The sequence below is a fragment of the Nerophis lumbriciformis genome, linkage group LG26, assembly GCF_033978685.3.
Source record: "Nerophis lumbriciformis linkage group LG26, RoL_Nlum_v2.1, whole genome shotgun sequence".
Taxonomy (NCBI): Eukaryota; Metazoa; Chordata; class Actinopteri; order Syngnathiformes; family Syngnathidae; genus Nerophis; species Nerophis lumbriciformis.
Genome location: NC_084573.2, coordinates 35145476 through 35162297, shown reverse-complemented (window position 1 = coordinate 35162297; position 16822 = coordinate 35145476). Strand labels below are relative to the sequence as shown.

General features: G+C 39.8%; 1 protein-coding gene across 1 annotated transcript in view; it reads right to left on the bottom strand.

Annotated features, from left to right (window-relative positions):
• Positions 1-16822, bottom strand: part of ezrb (ezrin b) — a 168276-nt gene that overhangs the window by 86488 nt on the left and 64966 nt on the right. The window contains exon 3 of the mRNA XM_061986985.2: positions 5903-5998. Coding sequence (XP_061842969.2) covers positions 5903-5998 — 96 coding nt within the window. The remainder of the gene's footprint in view (positions 1-5902; positions 5999-16822) is intronic.

Genomic DNA, 16822 nt, shown 5'->3' with positions numbered 1-16822 from the left:
GAAATCTGCCGCCAGACCCCCATTGAATCTGCCGGAGTGTGTGAGCAATTCAGGGACAAAGGACCTCGGCAGCACCATTGGCGTTGTTAGGCCTATTTTAGGGGGGCTCAAGCCCCCATAAAATATTCTTAAGCCCCCCTAAATAATTTGGTGTTTTTTTGTTGTTTTTTTTACAAATAAATGCCGACATATTCATTATAAAGTGGCCCAAATATGAGTTTAAATAAATAATCATATAACCTGTTATTATTCACTCAGTTTCCCCTCACTTCGTAGCGTAAGGTAGAGAGCCCCTTTCGTGCGTCGGTATCCAATCCATTCCACTTGTTCATATAGAAAATGCCCACATCACTCAAATTCCAGCCCGCATTTTCTCTGCGACCTTGCTTGCGGTCCTGCAGGTGTACGAAGCACATTATCTTCCTTTACAATGAGTGAAGCTGCACAAAACCTTGTGTGTGCAATTGTAAATCATTTATTTTTTAAGTTTTGTGCTTCTTGTAGAATCTATATAAAGTAATATGCATAAGCCTATTGTTAAAATAATGAAAAAAACATCATTAAATATATTTGTTTTATTGTATTGTTACATTAATAGCTGTTTTATTATTATAGGACGGCTTGTTAAACATTTGATACGATTTTCAGAGGGAGGAAAAACCAAGACATTTAATATAAAATGTAAAATGAATAAATACATAAAAAGAAAAAGAAAATATATGGTTAAAAGCCATCGTCCCGGGGAGCATTTCATTTCGTCCCGTGCATTTAAAAAAAAAATTAATAATAACAATGAATAATTTCTAAGTCTTTGTTAGCCGTTTGTGAAGTTTTGAGCTCGTGCGTAACATTCGCTCGCATCCTGTGCATCTCCTGGGGGCAAAGCCCCCCCATGTCCTTAAAAGCTAGTGACGCCCCTGGGTAGCACGGCAAGCAATGGCGGCAGTTTGTTCCCGCAGACGAGCGAGCTAAACCCCCCTGGATGTCTTGGCTCACACAGTCAGGAGAAGAATATCGACCCTAGCTTCCCTGGCCTGCTGACATGAGGGTATGTCTACAGAATATATTAATTGATGAAAACTGGGCTGTCTGCACTCTCAAAGTGCATGTTGTTGCCAAATGTATTTCATATGCTGTAAACCTAGTTCATAGTTGTTAGTTTCCTTTAATGCCAAACAAACACATACCAATCGTTGGTTAGAAGGCGATCGCCGAATTCGTCCTCGCTTTCTCCCGTCGTGTCGTTTTCGTCGGTTTCGCTTGCATACGGTTCAAACCGATATGGCTCAATAGCTTCAGTTTCTTCTTCGATTTGGTTTTCGCTACCTGCCTCCACACTACAACTATCCGTTTCAATACATGCGTAATCTGTTGAATCGCTTAAGCCGCTGAAATCCGAGTATGAATCCGAGCTAATGTCGCTATAGCTTGCTGTTCTATGCGCCATGTTTGTTTGTGTTGGCATCACTATGTGACGTCACAGGAAAATGGACGGGTGTATATAACGATGGTTAAAATCAGGCACTTTGAAGCTTTTTTTAGGGATATTGCGTGATGGGTAAGGCTGAAACGACGCGTCGACGTAGTCGACGTCATCGGTTACGTAAATACGTCGACGCCGTTTTTGTGCGTCGGCGCGTCGCATATTTACGTCACACTACTGTCATGGCGGAGCGCAAAGCAGACGATGCGAGCGAGGGGAAAAAAGCACGCCAAAAGTGTCGGAGTATTTCAATAAACGGCCTAATAATGTTGTTGTATGCACACTGTGTCGAGCGGAAATGGCCTATCATAGCAGCACAACGGCTATGAACGAACATTTGAAAAGAAAACCCCCGACAGCGTTCTTGCCATCACCATCAACAAGTCAATCGTCCGCGTGCGTATACGTTGTCATTATTACACAAAAACATGAATGTGTCATTTGTATCTGCGTTGTAAATTCATAAACTAAAGCACCGTTTGCTCTGAGAGGCGCGTTTGGCGTGCCTGTTCAGTGTTTACAAAGACGCGCTCCTCTTTAACGCTGTGGAGAGGCGGCGGCGGCGAGCGAGCGGCGAGCGAGGCGGGGCGCGCCGGGAGCGACGCCGCAAGAGACAGGGGACGACGAGCGAGCGAGGAAGAGGAGCTGAAAAGCGAGGAAAGAAAGAGAAAAGAGTTGGAAGAGAAAAGACTTTGTGTAAAATTAAAAGATTGTAAACCTGGCAAAGCCGTCTGGCGTTCAGTCTGTCGGTCCTGAAAGAACCCCACGGCACAAGACGTATCACAAACGCTAACGTTAATTAGTTGTGCAAATACCTTTTACAACATTAACAGTTACATATACTATGTACAAACGAACAATTAACTTTCACTTTAATCATACTATCATTGTTGTGTTATTAAGCAAAATAAGCAATACTTTTACTTTTGTTGAAATGTTTACACTGTACACTTTTTTGTATTGGATGTTTAGCTTTATTTTTGCACATTTTAGCAAATAAGCAATACTTTTACTTTTGTTGAAATGTTTACACTTGTTACAGAATATTTCCGTTTTGCACTTTTTTGTATTGGATGTTTATCTTTATTTTTGCACATTTTAAAGCAAAATAAGCAACACTTTTACTTTTTAAATGCTTATACTATTCCAGAATATTAAGATTTGCACTGGATGTTTACTTTTATATTTGCACATTAAAAAGCAAATAAGCTACTTTTAATTTTGTTAAATGTTAAAAGTTTTAAATGTTTACATTGTTACAGAATATTTTGTCATGTTGTTGTCAATGTTGACTGAGTGGCCATACTTTTTTTTTTGTAAATAAAAGCCATGCCTTTTGAAAAAACTGGCCTACATTTATTTTTTCCTCTTCATTTTAAATAAAAAAAAAAATCGGTAAAAGGAAAAATAATCTATAGATTAATCGAAATAAATAATCTATAGATTAACCGATTAATCGAAAAAAGAATCTATAGATTAATCGATAGAAAAATAATCGTTAGCTGCAGCCCTAGTGATGGGTAAAATGTTGAAAAAAACTTCGAAAAATAAAATAAGCCACTGGGAACTGATTTTTAATGGTTTTAACCCTTCTGAAATTGTGATAATGTTCCCCTTTAAAAACCTATAAACAGGATTTTTTTTGCTCTAGCTGTCAAAGTATTCCATTTATAATTACCGTATTTTTCGGAGTATAAATCGCACCGGCCGAAAATGCATAATAAAGAAGGAAAAAAACATATAAGTCGCATTTTTTGCCAGTCCCTTACAAGTTTCTCGCTTACTCCAAACTTTCTTTCTGCTGCTCGATTGCCGTTTTCTGCTGCATATTTCACTACTTCCAGCTTGTAACCTGCAGTGTATGATTTCGTTTTCGGTGCCATTTTTGTTCAGCCCTTCTCAGTTTCTATAAGTTACCGCCAATGTTGAAATGATCCATTTTCATAGGTACGGAAGTAGTAGCAGGTAGCATCTTTTTTTTCACAATGCACTTCTGCCATGACCCGCCCCCGCCAAATTTTTATTGGTTGACGTGTGTGTGTGACGATTGCTGATATACGCATACTTGCCAACCCTCCCGGATTTTCCGGGAGACTCCCGAAATTCAGCGCCTCTCCCGAAAACCTCCCGGGACAAATTTTCTCCCGAAAATCTCCCGAAATTCAGGCGGAGCTGGAGGCCACGCCCCCTCCAGCTCCATGCGGACCTGAGTGACGTGTTGACAGCCTGTTCACACGTCCGCTTTCCCACAATGATGGAGGGCGAGTTCTTGGTTTCTTATGTGGGTTTATTGTTAGGCAGTTTCATTAACGTCCTCCCAGCGCGGTAACAACACACAACAACAGCAGTCAAGTATTCGTCTACCGTAAAGCAGTTCGTCTGCCGTAAACAGCAATGTTGTGACACTTTTAAACAGGACAATACTGCCATCTACTGTACATGCATATGTGACCCACCCATAACGTGTCACATTTTTGTGTTGATTTATTTATTTTATTTTGTGGTTTGAATTCGTTTTTGGAGCTGTCATTACACATGTATCAGTATTCACATTGGTCAGTAGGGGGCAGTAGGGCGTTTCTTCCCAACTGAATGCGATCACCTGCAGACCGGAAGTGTCTTGTCATTCTGATGAGCGCGACCAGTCTGTGAACAATTGAAACATCCTGTGTGCTTTTTCACTCCTGTATAACAGGTTAGTTTTGGTGAATCAACTCACTGAATAATATCCATGTGATCTTTATAAGTTTAAGTACACATTCTGATGGTGGAGCCTAACTCTAAAGTGTTTGTGAGTTGTAGTTTGTATTTGTGAATGAATCCAGTGCACAGGTGCAGTAATCAATACAAAAAGGCGACGTGAGTGCGCAATGTTTATATAGGAACTTCTGATCCTAATTCAGACTCCCAAATTAGAGCTCCCGTTTTCTTATTGATTTTATAATGTATGTTTGTATGATGTGTGTGTTCTGAAATAGTGACAGAGAATAGAACAAGGATGGACAATTCAACCCTTAACTCAACAATGAGTAGATGAGTGTTATGTGTGTGTATATGTGTAAATAAATGAACACTGAAATTCAAGTATTTATTTTATTTATATATATATATATATATATATATATGTAATAAAATAAAATAAAATAAAAAATATATATATATAGCTAGAATTCACTGAAAGTCAAGTATTTCTTATATATATATATATCTTAACCACGCCCCCAACCACACCCCCCGCCCCACCCCGACCACGCCCCCCACCCCCCACCCCCCGAAATCGGAGGTCTCAAGGTTGGCAAGTATGGATATACGCCTAGTCTCTTACGTGAATGAGATAAATAATATTATTTGATATTTTACGGTAATGTGTTAATAATTTCACACATAAATCGCTCCAGAGTATAAAACGCACCCCCGAACTATGAAAAAAAACTGCGATTTATAATCCGAAAAATACGGTAATGATTCCTACTTTGTGGGAATGAATTTTGCGCGGTCATGTGCAGAACCAATTAATTGCAATAGAAGAGGGATTACTGTATATTACTATAAAAGAGTCTAAAGTTGATTATGTTGGTGTTCTCTCGTAATGTTAAAAACAATACTTAGGTTTTTTTATGCTCCAGCTATGAAAATATTCAATTTGTAAAAAAATCAATTTACCACCGTCAGGCCCGGAACCAATTAAGAGTGATGAACGAGGGTTTATTGTACATAGAATATAGCTTGATGCAACAAACCGACGAGGTCTCTCAAAATTCAGAAAGGCAATATATAACATATATTGTAACACGATATCGAGAAATGACAACACTGGAGAAATTGATGTGTGAGGGAGCAGGGTTGGGGTGGGGGCGGGGTTTGGTGGTAGCAGGGGTGTATAATGTAGCCCGGAAGAGTCAGGGCTGCATGGGATTCTGGGTATTTGTCCTGTTGTGTTTATGTTGTGTTACGGTGCAGATGTTCTCCCGAAATGTGTTTGTCATTCTTGTTTGGTTTTTGGTTCAAAGTGTGGCGCATTATTAGCAAGAGTGCTAAAGTTGTTTTATATGGTCACCGTCAGTGTAACCTGTGTGGCTGTTGACCAAGAATGCCTTGCTGTCACGTACGTGTGCAAGTAGCAGATGTATATTGTAATACAAGTGTTGGGCTGGCACGCTGTTAATACAGAATGTAGAGGGCGCCAAATGTTGAACCATCATGACACGCCCTTATTATAGCTGTAAGGGTGAAAATCGGTGAATATTAATCCCGGGAGTTTTCTGCGAGAGGCACTGAAATCCTTTAATCTCAAGGGAAAATTGGGGGGTTCAGCAAGTTATCAGAGTGAGCCGCGGGTTGCCGACCCCTGACCTATTGCTAATGGGCCAGTTAGTAAATATAGTTAGTGAGTGCATTAGTTAATATACTGCATCTTACCTTTTTGTCCATTTTGAGCCAGGTTAGGTAACCTTTTCCATCCATGTACTGAAGTCCAAAGTACCAGATTTCACGTATACCAATTGTTTTCACCACCTATAGAGATAAAGGGAATGGTTTAGAGAGGAATAGCTGGATTTTTTTTCGCAAATTAAAGACATTAAAAAAAAGCAAATATAAACATCCATAGACAGAATTTTGGCACTTTTCATTTATAGAAGGAATACGATCATATTAAATAGCGTGTCTTAATTCTACTAATTTCTTCATCCTTTGCATTCTTGTGGAAATCGGTTCACTAGCAAAATCCTGCTTAAGAAATACTCAGCATACTCAAGTACCGGACTAATCATGCTGCCTGTAAGCTATTTATCTAATACGTGGTTATGAATTTGAGCCTTATTGAAAACAGACCAAACACTAATTTCACCAGACAGTGATCAGATCCTAATTTAATCACAAAACACAGCATTTCAAATCTGGAATAATCACTACCCCTGCTTAGAAATAAGTACCTTTAATATTTGAATAGATACGGTACAAAATATCAGTACCTGGGGATCAATATCGGTACTCAATGGTAACAATTTTTGGTCCTTTTTAATTAGGGCCCGCATGGCCCATTGCATAAGGACTCCCACAGGGAGTCCTTATACAATGGGACATAAGGACCTATTGAATTTGTAAGGTTTTATTAGGGCCCGCCATGGCCCATTGCAAAAGGACTCCCACAGGGAGTCCTTATGCAATGGGACATAAGGACCTATTGTTATTCGTCCGTTTTATTATTCTTTATTATTATTATTCTTCCGCCGCCTCTTCGAACACTAATTTGACCCACTTAACATGCTTCAAAACTCACCATATTTGACACACTCATCAGGACCTGCGAAAATTGTCTTTTGATAAAAAAACCAAACCCCAAAAATCAAAATTGCTAGAGCGCAATTTTGATTTTTGGGTTTTTAGGAAAAAAAAAAAACAGACTGCCTGTAACTCCCACTAGGAAGGTCGGAGAGACATGAAACAAAAACCTCTATGTAGGTCTGACTTAGACCTAGTTCTCATAATTTTATGTCTTCGGGCTAAAATCAACAGGAAGTTGGCAATTCCCCCTTCAATACAAAAAAGTACTAAAAACAGTCACTTTTGCCTCTTTGAGCTGTAATTTGACCCCCTTAACATGCTTCAAAACTCACCAAACTTTACACACACATCAGGACTGGCAAAAACTGTGATCTAATAAAAAAACCTAACCCCAAATTCAAAAATTGCGCTCTACAGCAATTTTTGAATAAAACTGATAAAAAACTGCTCCTCGGAAGAAAAAATTACAAAACTGCCTGTAACTCCCACTGGGAAGGTCGGAGAGACATGAAACAAAAACCTCTCCGTAGGTCTCACTTAGACCTACATTTCATAAATTGACTACCCCCAGCAAAAATCAACAGGAAGTTTGCTATTCCCCCTTCAAAACAAATTTTTTGGAAAAACCGGTCTCCTTCCTTCAAAATCGAACTCCTCTGAGCGCGTTTGTCGTTTCGCCTTCAAAATAACACAGGAGAGACATTGAACCCTTGCGAATACAACAACAGAAGCGCTTTTTAATTAAGTGCTCCGGTTTTGATTTTATGACCCTTCAAAGACCCGCTGCACTCATGCTGCTGCGGTGCTGTTTTTTTTTAAGATGGCTGCTCTAAAGCAGGAATAACCAACATGCCCACACAATGCAGACAAGGTAGGTACACTAGACAAAAGTCTTGGGACACTTCAGACTAAAAGTAGACAAAAGTATTGGGACACTTAGGACTAGCACCTGCCAAATACGCGGGCCCGACCAACGCTGCTTGCAGCTTTAATTATTCTTTATTCTTCCGCCGCCACATTAAACTGTAATTTGACCCACTTAACATGCTTCAAAACTCACCATATTTGACCCACACATCAGGACCTGCGAAAATTGCCTTTTTTTAAACAAACCGAACCACAAAACTCAAAATTGCGCTCTAGCGCCCCCTACGGAAAAAAAACAACTAGACTGCCTCTAACTCCCACTAGGAAGATCGGACAGACATGAAACAAAAACCTTTATGTAGGTGTGACTTAGACCTAGATTTCATAATAGTATATTCTCGGGCAAAAATCAACAGGAAGTTGGCAATTCCCCCTTCAAGACAAAAAAGTACTAAAAACAGTCACTTTTGCCTCTTTGAGCTGTAATTTGACCCCCTTAACACGCTTCAAAACTCACCGAACTGAACACACACATCAGGACTGGCAGAAATTGTGATCTAATAAAAAAACTAACCCCAAATCTCAAAATTGTGCTCTAGCGCAATTTTTTAATGAAACGCACAAAAAACTGCTCCTCGGATGAAAAAACTGACAAAACTGCCTGTAACTCTCCCTGGGAAGGTCGGAGAGACATGAAACAAAAACCTCTATGTAGGTCTCACTTAGACCTACATTTCATAAATTGACAACCCCCAGCAAAAATCAACAGGAAGTTTGCTATTCCCCCTTCAAAACAATTTTTTTGTAAAAACCGGTCACCTTCCTTCAAAAACTATCTCCTCTGAGTGCGTTTGTCGTTTCGGCTTCAAACTAACACAGGAGAGAGATTAAACCCTTGTGTATAAAATAACAGAACAGCTTTTTAATACCTGCTCCGGTTTTGATTTTATGACCCTTCAAAGACCCACTGCGCTGATGCTGCTGCGCTGCTGTTTTTTTAAGATGGCTGCTTAAAAGCAGGAAGCACCAACATGCCCACACAATGCAGACAAGGTAGGTACACTAGACAAAAGTATTGGGACACTTCAGACTAAAAGTAGACAAAAGTATTGGGACACTTAGGACTAGCACCTGCCAAATACACGGGCCCGACCAATGCTGCTTGCAGCTTTAATTTAATTTATAATTTTTCCTTTCATTACTCTTTTTGTTGTCTTGTTTTGTTCCTCTTCATTTTTTAATAAACATGCTTGAAATAAACACAAACCCCGTTTCCATATGAGTTGGGAAATTGTGTTAGATGTAAATATAAACGGAATACAATGATTTGCAAATCATTTTCAACCCATATTCAGTTGAATATGCTACAAAGACAACATATTTGATTTTTTTTTTTTTTGCAAATAATAATTAACTTAGAATTTCATGGCTGCAACACGTGCCAAAGTAGTTGGGAAAGGGCATGTTCACCACTGTGTTACATGGCCTTTCCTTTTAACAACACTCAGTAAACGTTTGGGAACTGAGGAGACACATTTTTGAAGCTTCTCAGGTGGAATTCTTTCCCATTCTTGCTTGATGTACAGCTTAAGTTGTTCAACAGTCCGGGGGTCTCCGTTGTGCTATTTTAGGCTTCATAATGCGCCACAAATTTTCAATGGGACACAGGTCTGGACTACAAGCAGGCCAGTCTAGTACCCGCACTCTTTCACTATGAAGCCACGTTGATGTAACATGTGGCTCGGCATTGTCTTGCTGAAATAAGCAGGGGCGTCCATGGTAACGTTGCTTGGATGGCAACATATGTTGCTCCAAAACCTGTATGTACCTTTCAGCATTAATGGCGCCTTCACAGATGTGTAAGTTACCCATGTCTTGGGTACTAATACACCCCCATACCATCACACATGCTGGCTTTTCAACTTTGCGCCTACAACAATCCGGATGGTTCTTTTCCTCTTCAACGTCCACAGTTTCCAAAAACAATTTGAAATGTGGACTCGTCAGACCACAGAACACTTTTACACTTTGTATCAGTCCATCTTAGATGAGCTCAGGCCCAGCGAAGCCGACGGCGTTTCTGGGTGTTGTTGATAAACGGTTTTCGCCTTGCAAAGGAGAGTTTTAACTTGCACTTACAGATGTAGCGACCAACTGTAGTTACTGACAGTGGGTTTCTGAAGTGTTCCTGAGCCCATGTGGTGATATCCTTTACACACTGATGTCGCTTGTTGATGCAGTACGGCCTGCGGGATCGAAGGTCACGGGCTTAGCTGCTTACGTGCAGTGATTTCTCCAGATTCTCTGAACCCTTTGATGATATTACGGAGCGTAGATGGTGAAATCCCTAAATTCCTTGCAATAGCTGCTTGAGAAAGGTTTTTCTTAAACTGTTCAACAATTTGCTCACGCATTTGTTGACAAAGTGGTGACCCTCGCCCCATCCTTGTTTGTTTGTTCATGGAATCTACTTTTATACCCAATCATGGCACCCACCTGTTCCCAATTTGCCTGTTCACCTGTGGGATGTTCCAAATAAGTGTTTGATGAGCATTCCTCAACTTTATCAGTATTTATTGCCACCTTTCCCAACTTCTTTGTCACGTGTTGCTGGCATCAAATTCTAAAATTAATGATTATTTGCAACAACAAAAAAATGTTTACCATTTTGAACATCAAATATGTTGTCTTTGTAGCATATTCAATTGAATATGGGTTGAAAATGATATATTTTATATATATTTACATCTAACACAATTTCCCAACTCATATGGAAACAGGGTTTGTAATTTATTTTATAATTTTTCTTTTCATTACTCTTTTTGTTGTTGTTTAGTTTTTTTCCTCTTCTTTTTTTTTTTAATAAACCTGCTTAAAATAAGTACTTACAATAAAATATGTGTTCAAATGTATTTATTACACACCGTCTGTTTGATTGTAACGGGCATCTTTAAAAGTTGTAGTTTTGATGACGAAATATGGAGGCGTTGAAATCACCAAGTAAAATCGCTAATGCTAATCTTTAGCATGTCAAAGGCAAAACCAATCTGAATTAGCATCGAGCTCGCGCATTTTCAAACTGGCACCTTAATGTGCTTTTGAATGCCTTCTTTTTACTCTGTTAGTCAATTGTAACATGATCTAGAGGCTGCATCCGCTCTGAGGGCTCGAGACCTTGTTTCCCAGCCAAGTGCTTGAGCCAGTGCCAAGTTTGCAACACGACACGAATGTCACGTGCAAAAAAAAAAAAGGTATCAAAATATGGCCCGGTTTGATTTTACGTGAATCGGTACCCGGTAGTAGGAACGGATTTTGGACAGTACTTACCGTATTTTCCGGACTATAAGCCCTACTTTTTTCCTATGCTTTGAACCCTGCGGCTTATTTATGGATTTTTCTTCGCTAACGGCCAAAATGTTTTATATTCAACAAATAGTGAAAATTTTAAGGTAAAAAAATTTTTTCAAGGTAAAATTTTTTTTTTCAAGGTTAAAATTGATTTTCAAGGTGAAAAAAAAATTTCAAGGTAAAATTTTTTTTTCAAGGTAAAAAATGATTTTCAAGGTAAAAAATGATTTTCAAGGTTAAAAATGATGTTCAAGGTAAATTTTATGAAAACTATTTGTTATTGTTTGCGCTATACAGCCATCTTTTGGACAAGTTTGTTCTGTAGAGGTTGAAATACTGTAAAGGCTGAACCTCTACAGTATTTCCTTCTGTTTAGTGCCTTGAACCGGAAGTACAAGTGCCGTTCTGTCTATTAGTCGTCAATAGTGTTTCTACTCATATGGTCTCTTCATTTATGACTCCAAGCAATGTTTGTAAGTTTTACAATATAACTAAAACGCCCAAAATGGATTAACTCGCTGGAATAAAAAAGACAATATAACATACATCCATAAACGTGGATGCGTATGCAAAAGTGCAATATATTTATCTGTACAGTAACCTATTTATTTATTTATTTATTTATTTATGCACCTTATTGCTTTTTTATCCTGCACTTTTTGATATATTTTTTTTGATATTGATATATTTTTATTTCAAATATGCATAAAAACAAGAGCAAACCTGATCCAATACAGTACTATAGCCTTAACAGACATTATAACAAAATGAAAACAATGGAAAAGAAAAAACAAAAACAAATGAGCATTGGACTTTTCTTTTTCTTTTATGAGCTTATGTAACAAAATTCCGTTATTATCTGTACTGTAAAGTTCAAATTTGAATGACAATAAAAAGGAAGTCTAAGTCTAAAACAATTCATACTTACTAAAGCATCACTTGTTTGATAGTAGTGTTTTAATGCATATTTGTACGTGCTATCGTAATGTAATGAATCCAGCGTCGTTAGCATGAACTAATATGCTAACATGTTTACAAGTGTCTGTGTTTGTATTATTATTAACTTACAATGGCAATCTTTTTGTATTGTTTCAGTTTCACAAATTCCTCAGAAAATTCACCGAAACATCACCGTGCGGTTATTGAGTCTCTTTAGCTGATTGGAGAGCTTGCTTCCGCAGCTTGTGGGTCCATGACGACGCCTTCTGTTTTGCATGATCAGCCTATTTACTGCCCTGTTACAGGCACCGTTTGGAAAAAATTAAGGTATGTAAACAAAATCTTTCTGTGTAAATAACTCATTTCACAACGAATGCGTCTTAATGACATTAATAACATTTCTAGAATTTAGTGGGTATGGCTCAAATACCGGTGTGTTCTATAGTCCGAAAAATACGGTATAAAAGTATTACATTTGGTACCCATCCCTGCTGCAAAAGGAGCTACCGTTTTTCCCACTGGCCTCTGAACAAAAACCACAATGGCCAACACACTTTAATTGGAATCGCCGGGGACACAGCATGTTGGAATTCATATTTCTTTGTGTCCACGGAGCCTGCTGTGAAATAGGACAATCTCTGCGACACCCAGATACCAGGTGAGGCGCTTCCTTGGTAAAGTATGCACGGTATCAACACAATCAACACAATGACATACTTCAATAGAGCCTGTTCCTTTAGCCAAGGTTTAAACTACAAACCAAAACACTCCCTATTCTTTGTGGTCTTCCCCCAAAAACAAGGCAGGCTAAACCCTAATGCACTGGGAGTGGTTTTGAATGGTTCGATTCAGCAAACTGCTAATGGATTGAACTTATTTCAACAAGGAGCACTGCAGCGGGTCTGTAATAAGAGACTTGGAATACAACACATTTTATGCCTTTGAACACACAACTGCAAGCTCTTTTATGTTGGCTTTTGCTTTGTGGAGGGGGGTAAGGGCACAGTTGTTACAAATAGAGATGCCGATAAATGCTTTAAAATGTAATATCGGAAATTATCGGTATCGGTTTCAAAATTATCGGTATCGGTTTCAAAAAGTAAAATGTATGACTTTTTAAAACGCCGCTGTGTACACGGACGTAGGGAGAAGTACAGAGCGCCAATAAACCTTAAAAGGCACTGCCTTTGCGTGCCGGCCCAGTCACATAATATCTACGGCTTTTCACACACGCAAGTGAATGCAAAGCATACTTGGTCAACAGCCATACAGGTCACACTGAGGGTGGCCGTATAAACAACTTTAACACTGTTACAAATATGCGCCACACTGTGAACCCACACCAAACAAGAATGACAAACACATTTCGGGAGAACCTCCGCACCGTAACACAACATAAACACAACAGAACAAATACCGTATTTTCCGCACTATTAGCCGCACCTAAAAACCACAAATTTTTACAAAAGCTGACAGTGCGGCTTATAACCCGGTGTGCTTTATATATGGATTAATATTAAGATTCATTTTCATAAAGTTTCGGTCTCGCAACTACGGTAAACAGCCGCCATCTTTTTTCCCCGTAGAAGAGGAAGTGCTTCTTCTTCTACGCAAGCAACCGCCAAGGTAAGCACCCGCCCCCATAGAACAGGAAGCGCTTCTTCTTCTACTGTAAGCAACCACCCGCCCGCGTAGAAGAAGGAGAAGCGCACGGATATTACGTTTCATTTCCTTTGTGTGTTTACATCTGTAAAGAGCACAAAATGGCTCCTACTAAGCGACAGGTTTCCAAGACGCAATCTCTCCATCCGCACACGGACTACTATTTCACAGCAACTGCCTAAAGACTTTCAAGAAAAGCTGGCTACTTTCCGTGCATATTGTAAAAACAAGATAGCTGAAAAAAAGATCCGGCCAGAGAACATTATCAACATGGACGAGGTTCCACTGACTTTTGATATTCCTGTGAACCGCACTGTGGATACAACGGGAGCACGTACGGTGAATATTCGCACCACAGGGAATGAGAAGTCATCCTTCACTGTGGTTCTAGCTTGCCATGCTAATGGCCAGAAACTTCCACCCATGGTGATATTCAAAAGGAAGACCTTGCCAAAAGAGACCTTTCCAGCCGGCGTCATCATAAAAGCTAACTCGAAGGGATGGATGGATGAAGAAAAGATGAGCGAGTGGTTAAGGTAAGTTTACGCGAAGAGGCCGGGTGGCTTTTTTCACGCAGCTCCGTCCATGTTGATATACGACTCCATGCGCGCCCACATCACGCTGGTTTTTAATATATTATTAAAGTTTGACTGACCTATCTGACTGTTTTTTTGACATTCCTTTAGCGCAGTTAGATGCGGCTTATAACACGGGGCGGCTTATAGGTGGACAAAGTTTTGAAATATGCCGTTTATTGAAGGCGCGGCTTATAACCCAGGGCGCCTTATGGTGCGGAAAATACGGTACCCAGAACCCCTTGCAGCACTAACTCTTCCGGGACGCTACAATATACACAACCCGCTACCCCAGAACCCCCACAACCCCAACACCGCCTACCTCAACCTCTCCATGAGGCATGTTAAAGAAAATTAATGCACTTTGTGGGGCGGTATAGCTCGGTTGGTAGAGTGGCCGTGCCAGCAACTTGAGGGTTCCAGGTTCGATCCCCGCTTCCGCCATCCTAGTCACTGCCGTTGTGTCCTTGGGCAAGACACTTTACCCACCCGCTCCCAGTGCCACCTACACTGGTTTAAATGTAACTTAGATATTGGGTTTCACCATGTAAAGCGCTTTGAGTCACTAGAGAAAAAGCGGTATATAAATATAATTCACTTCACTTCACTTCACTGACTTCAATAATAAATATGGCAGTGCCATGTTGGCATTTTTTTTTCCATAACTTGAGTTGATTTATTTTGGAAAACCTTGTTACATTGTTTAATGCATCCAGCGGGGCATCTCAACAAAATTAGGCATAATAATGTGTTAATTCCACGACTGTTCCAAATACACAGGACAAGATGTTAAAATCCAGAGTGCCCGTGTTGAAGACTTAAAGACACTGACTTATTATCTATGTTGCTGCAGGCTGGGCAGACGCATCATTAGGGTTTTCAAGTGGGCTCCTACTCTCATGGACGTTTCGCTGACTGTGCCCACGACGCCTCAAGTAGGTTCAGCGGTGCATTCCGGCGTCCCAGAAGCACCGCCCTTTGCATCTAACCAGCCTTAGCATGAGTAATGATTTATTTTGGTGACCAGTTGGGGTCTTTCCTCTTTAGCCAGAGCCACTGGCTGCTCCGCTCTGCCACCCGCGATGTTTCCTTTATGGCCTGACGTAGAGCTTGACCGCCAACTCCCAGGTCCCTCATCAGCCTTATTGTTGATGTTGCCACAAAGCCCCGACATCCAACTTCTATAGGGCAGACTTGTGTTCTCCAGCCTCTGCAGCGAGCTCTGCATACCGCTCAAAAGCTTCCTCCACCGCATGACTGTGAGTTCAACGAAGTACACGATGTGCTGGGAGTTGGACCACAGGACTAGGTCAGGCCGCAAGTTAGTAATTGCTATCTCTGGTGGAACGATGAGTTTCTTATACACGTCCACCAGCATCTGCCAGTCCCGGTCTACCTCCAGCTGTCCCAACCTGGGCCTTGATGGTGTCTTTCGTTGCCTTCGTTCTCCCTCTCTAACAAAGGCAACTGGCATATTCAGGTTGGGTGTCCTGGGTGGCAAGGAGCTGTTGGTTGTTCTCCTGCTTTCCAGGGTATGGGTTGATATCGGAATCGGTAATCAAGAGTTGGACAATATCGGAATATCGGATATCGGCAAAAAAGCCATTATCGGACATCTCTAGTTGTGGCGTACTTGCCAACCTTGAGACCTCCGATTTCGGGAGGTGGGGGGACGGGGGTGGGCGTGGGCGTGGTCGGGGTGGGACGGGGGCGTGGTCGGGGGCGTGGCTAAAAGGGGAGGAGTATATTTACAGCTAGAATTCACCAAGTCAAGTATTTCATATATATATATATATATATATATATATATATATATATATATACCGTATATTACCAAATAAACGCCCTTGGGCAAATAACCGCCCATGTCCTAATAGCCGCCCGGGGTCTGACCCCATTTTGTCAATTAACCGCCTCTTCCTAATAACCGCCTATGTCCAAATAGGGCTGTTATTTGCATAATTTAGATTAAAATGCTACTGGGGTTACGTTTGCTGCAGTATTATTGTTTTGGTGGTTTTATAGAGTACTTGGGACCATAATTGTATTTTTCCTGTATGCTGTTTTATTTAAAACTTGGAGTACTGTAGCCTTTATTTTATTTAAGTGACAGTATTATTGTTCTGTTTTGATGGTGGGTTTTATACTTGGGTACTTGGTACCATAATTTTATTTTTCCCGGTAGGCTGCTTTATTTAAAAAGTTTATTTATTTTTAGTATTGGTATTCTATTTGACAATTGTTGCACTACTGCCATGTTGAGGCCTTGTTGATCTCTTGTCTTTTGATAGCCAACCTCATGTTGATCTCTTGTTTTTTTGTTTGTATGTTTACAATAGCTTTTACATTTAAAGTTTTTTGTACGAAAAAAAAAAATACTGGACAGTAACCATTGTAACCAAATAATGACCTGCTGCAGGCTGGTGCAAAAATAAATAAAAGCCTTGTGCAAATAACCGCCTGCTTCTTTTAAACGCCTGTCTCCAAAATCGATTTTGTGAAATAAACGCCCGGGCTACTATTTGGTAATATACGGTATTTATTTTATTATATATATATATATATTTTATTATTTATATATATATATATATATATATATATATATATATATATATATATATATATATATATATATATATATATATAAAATAAATACTTGAAT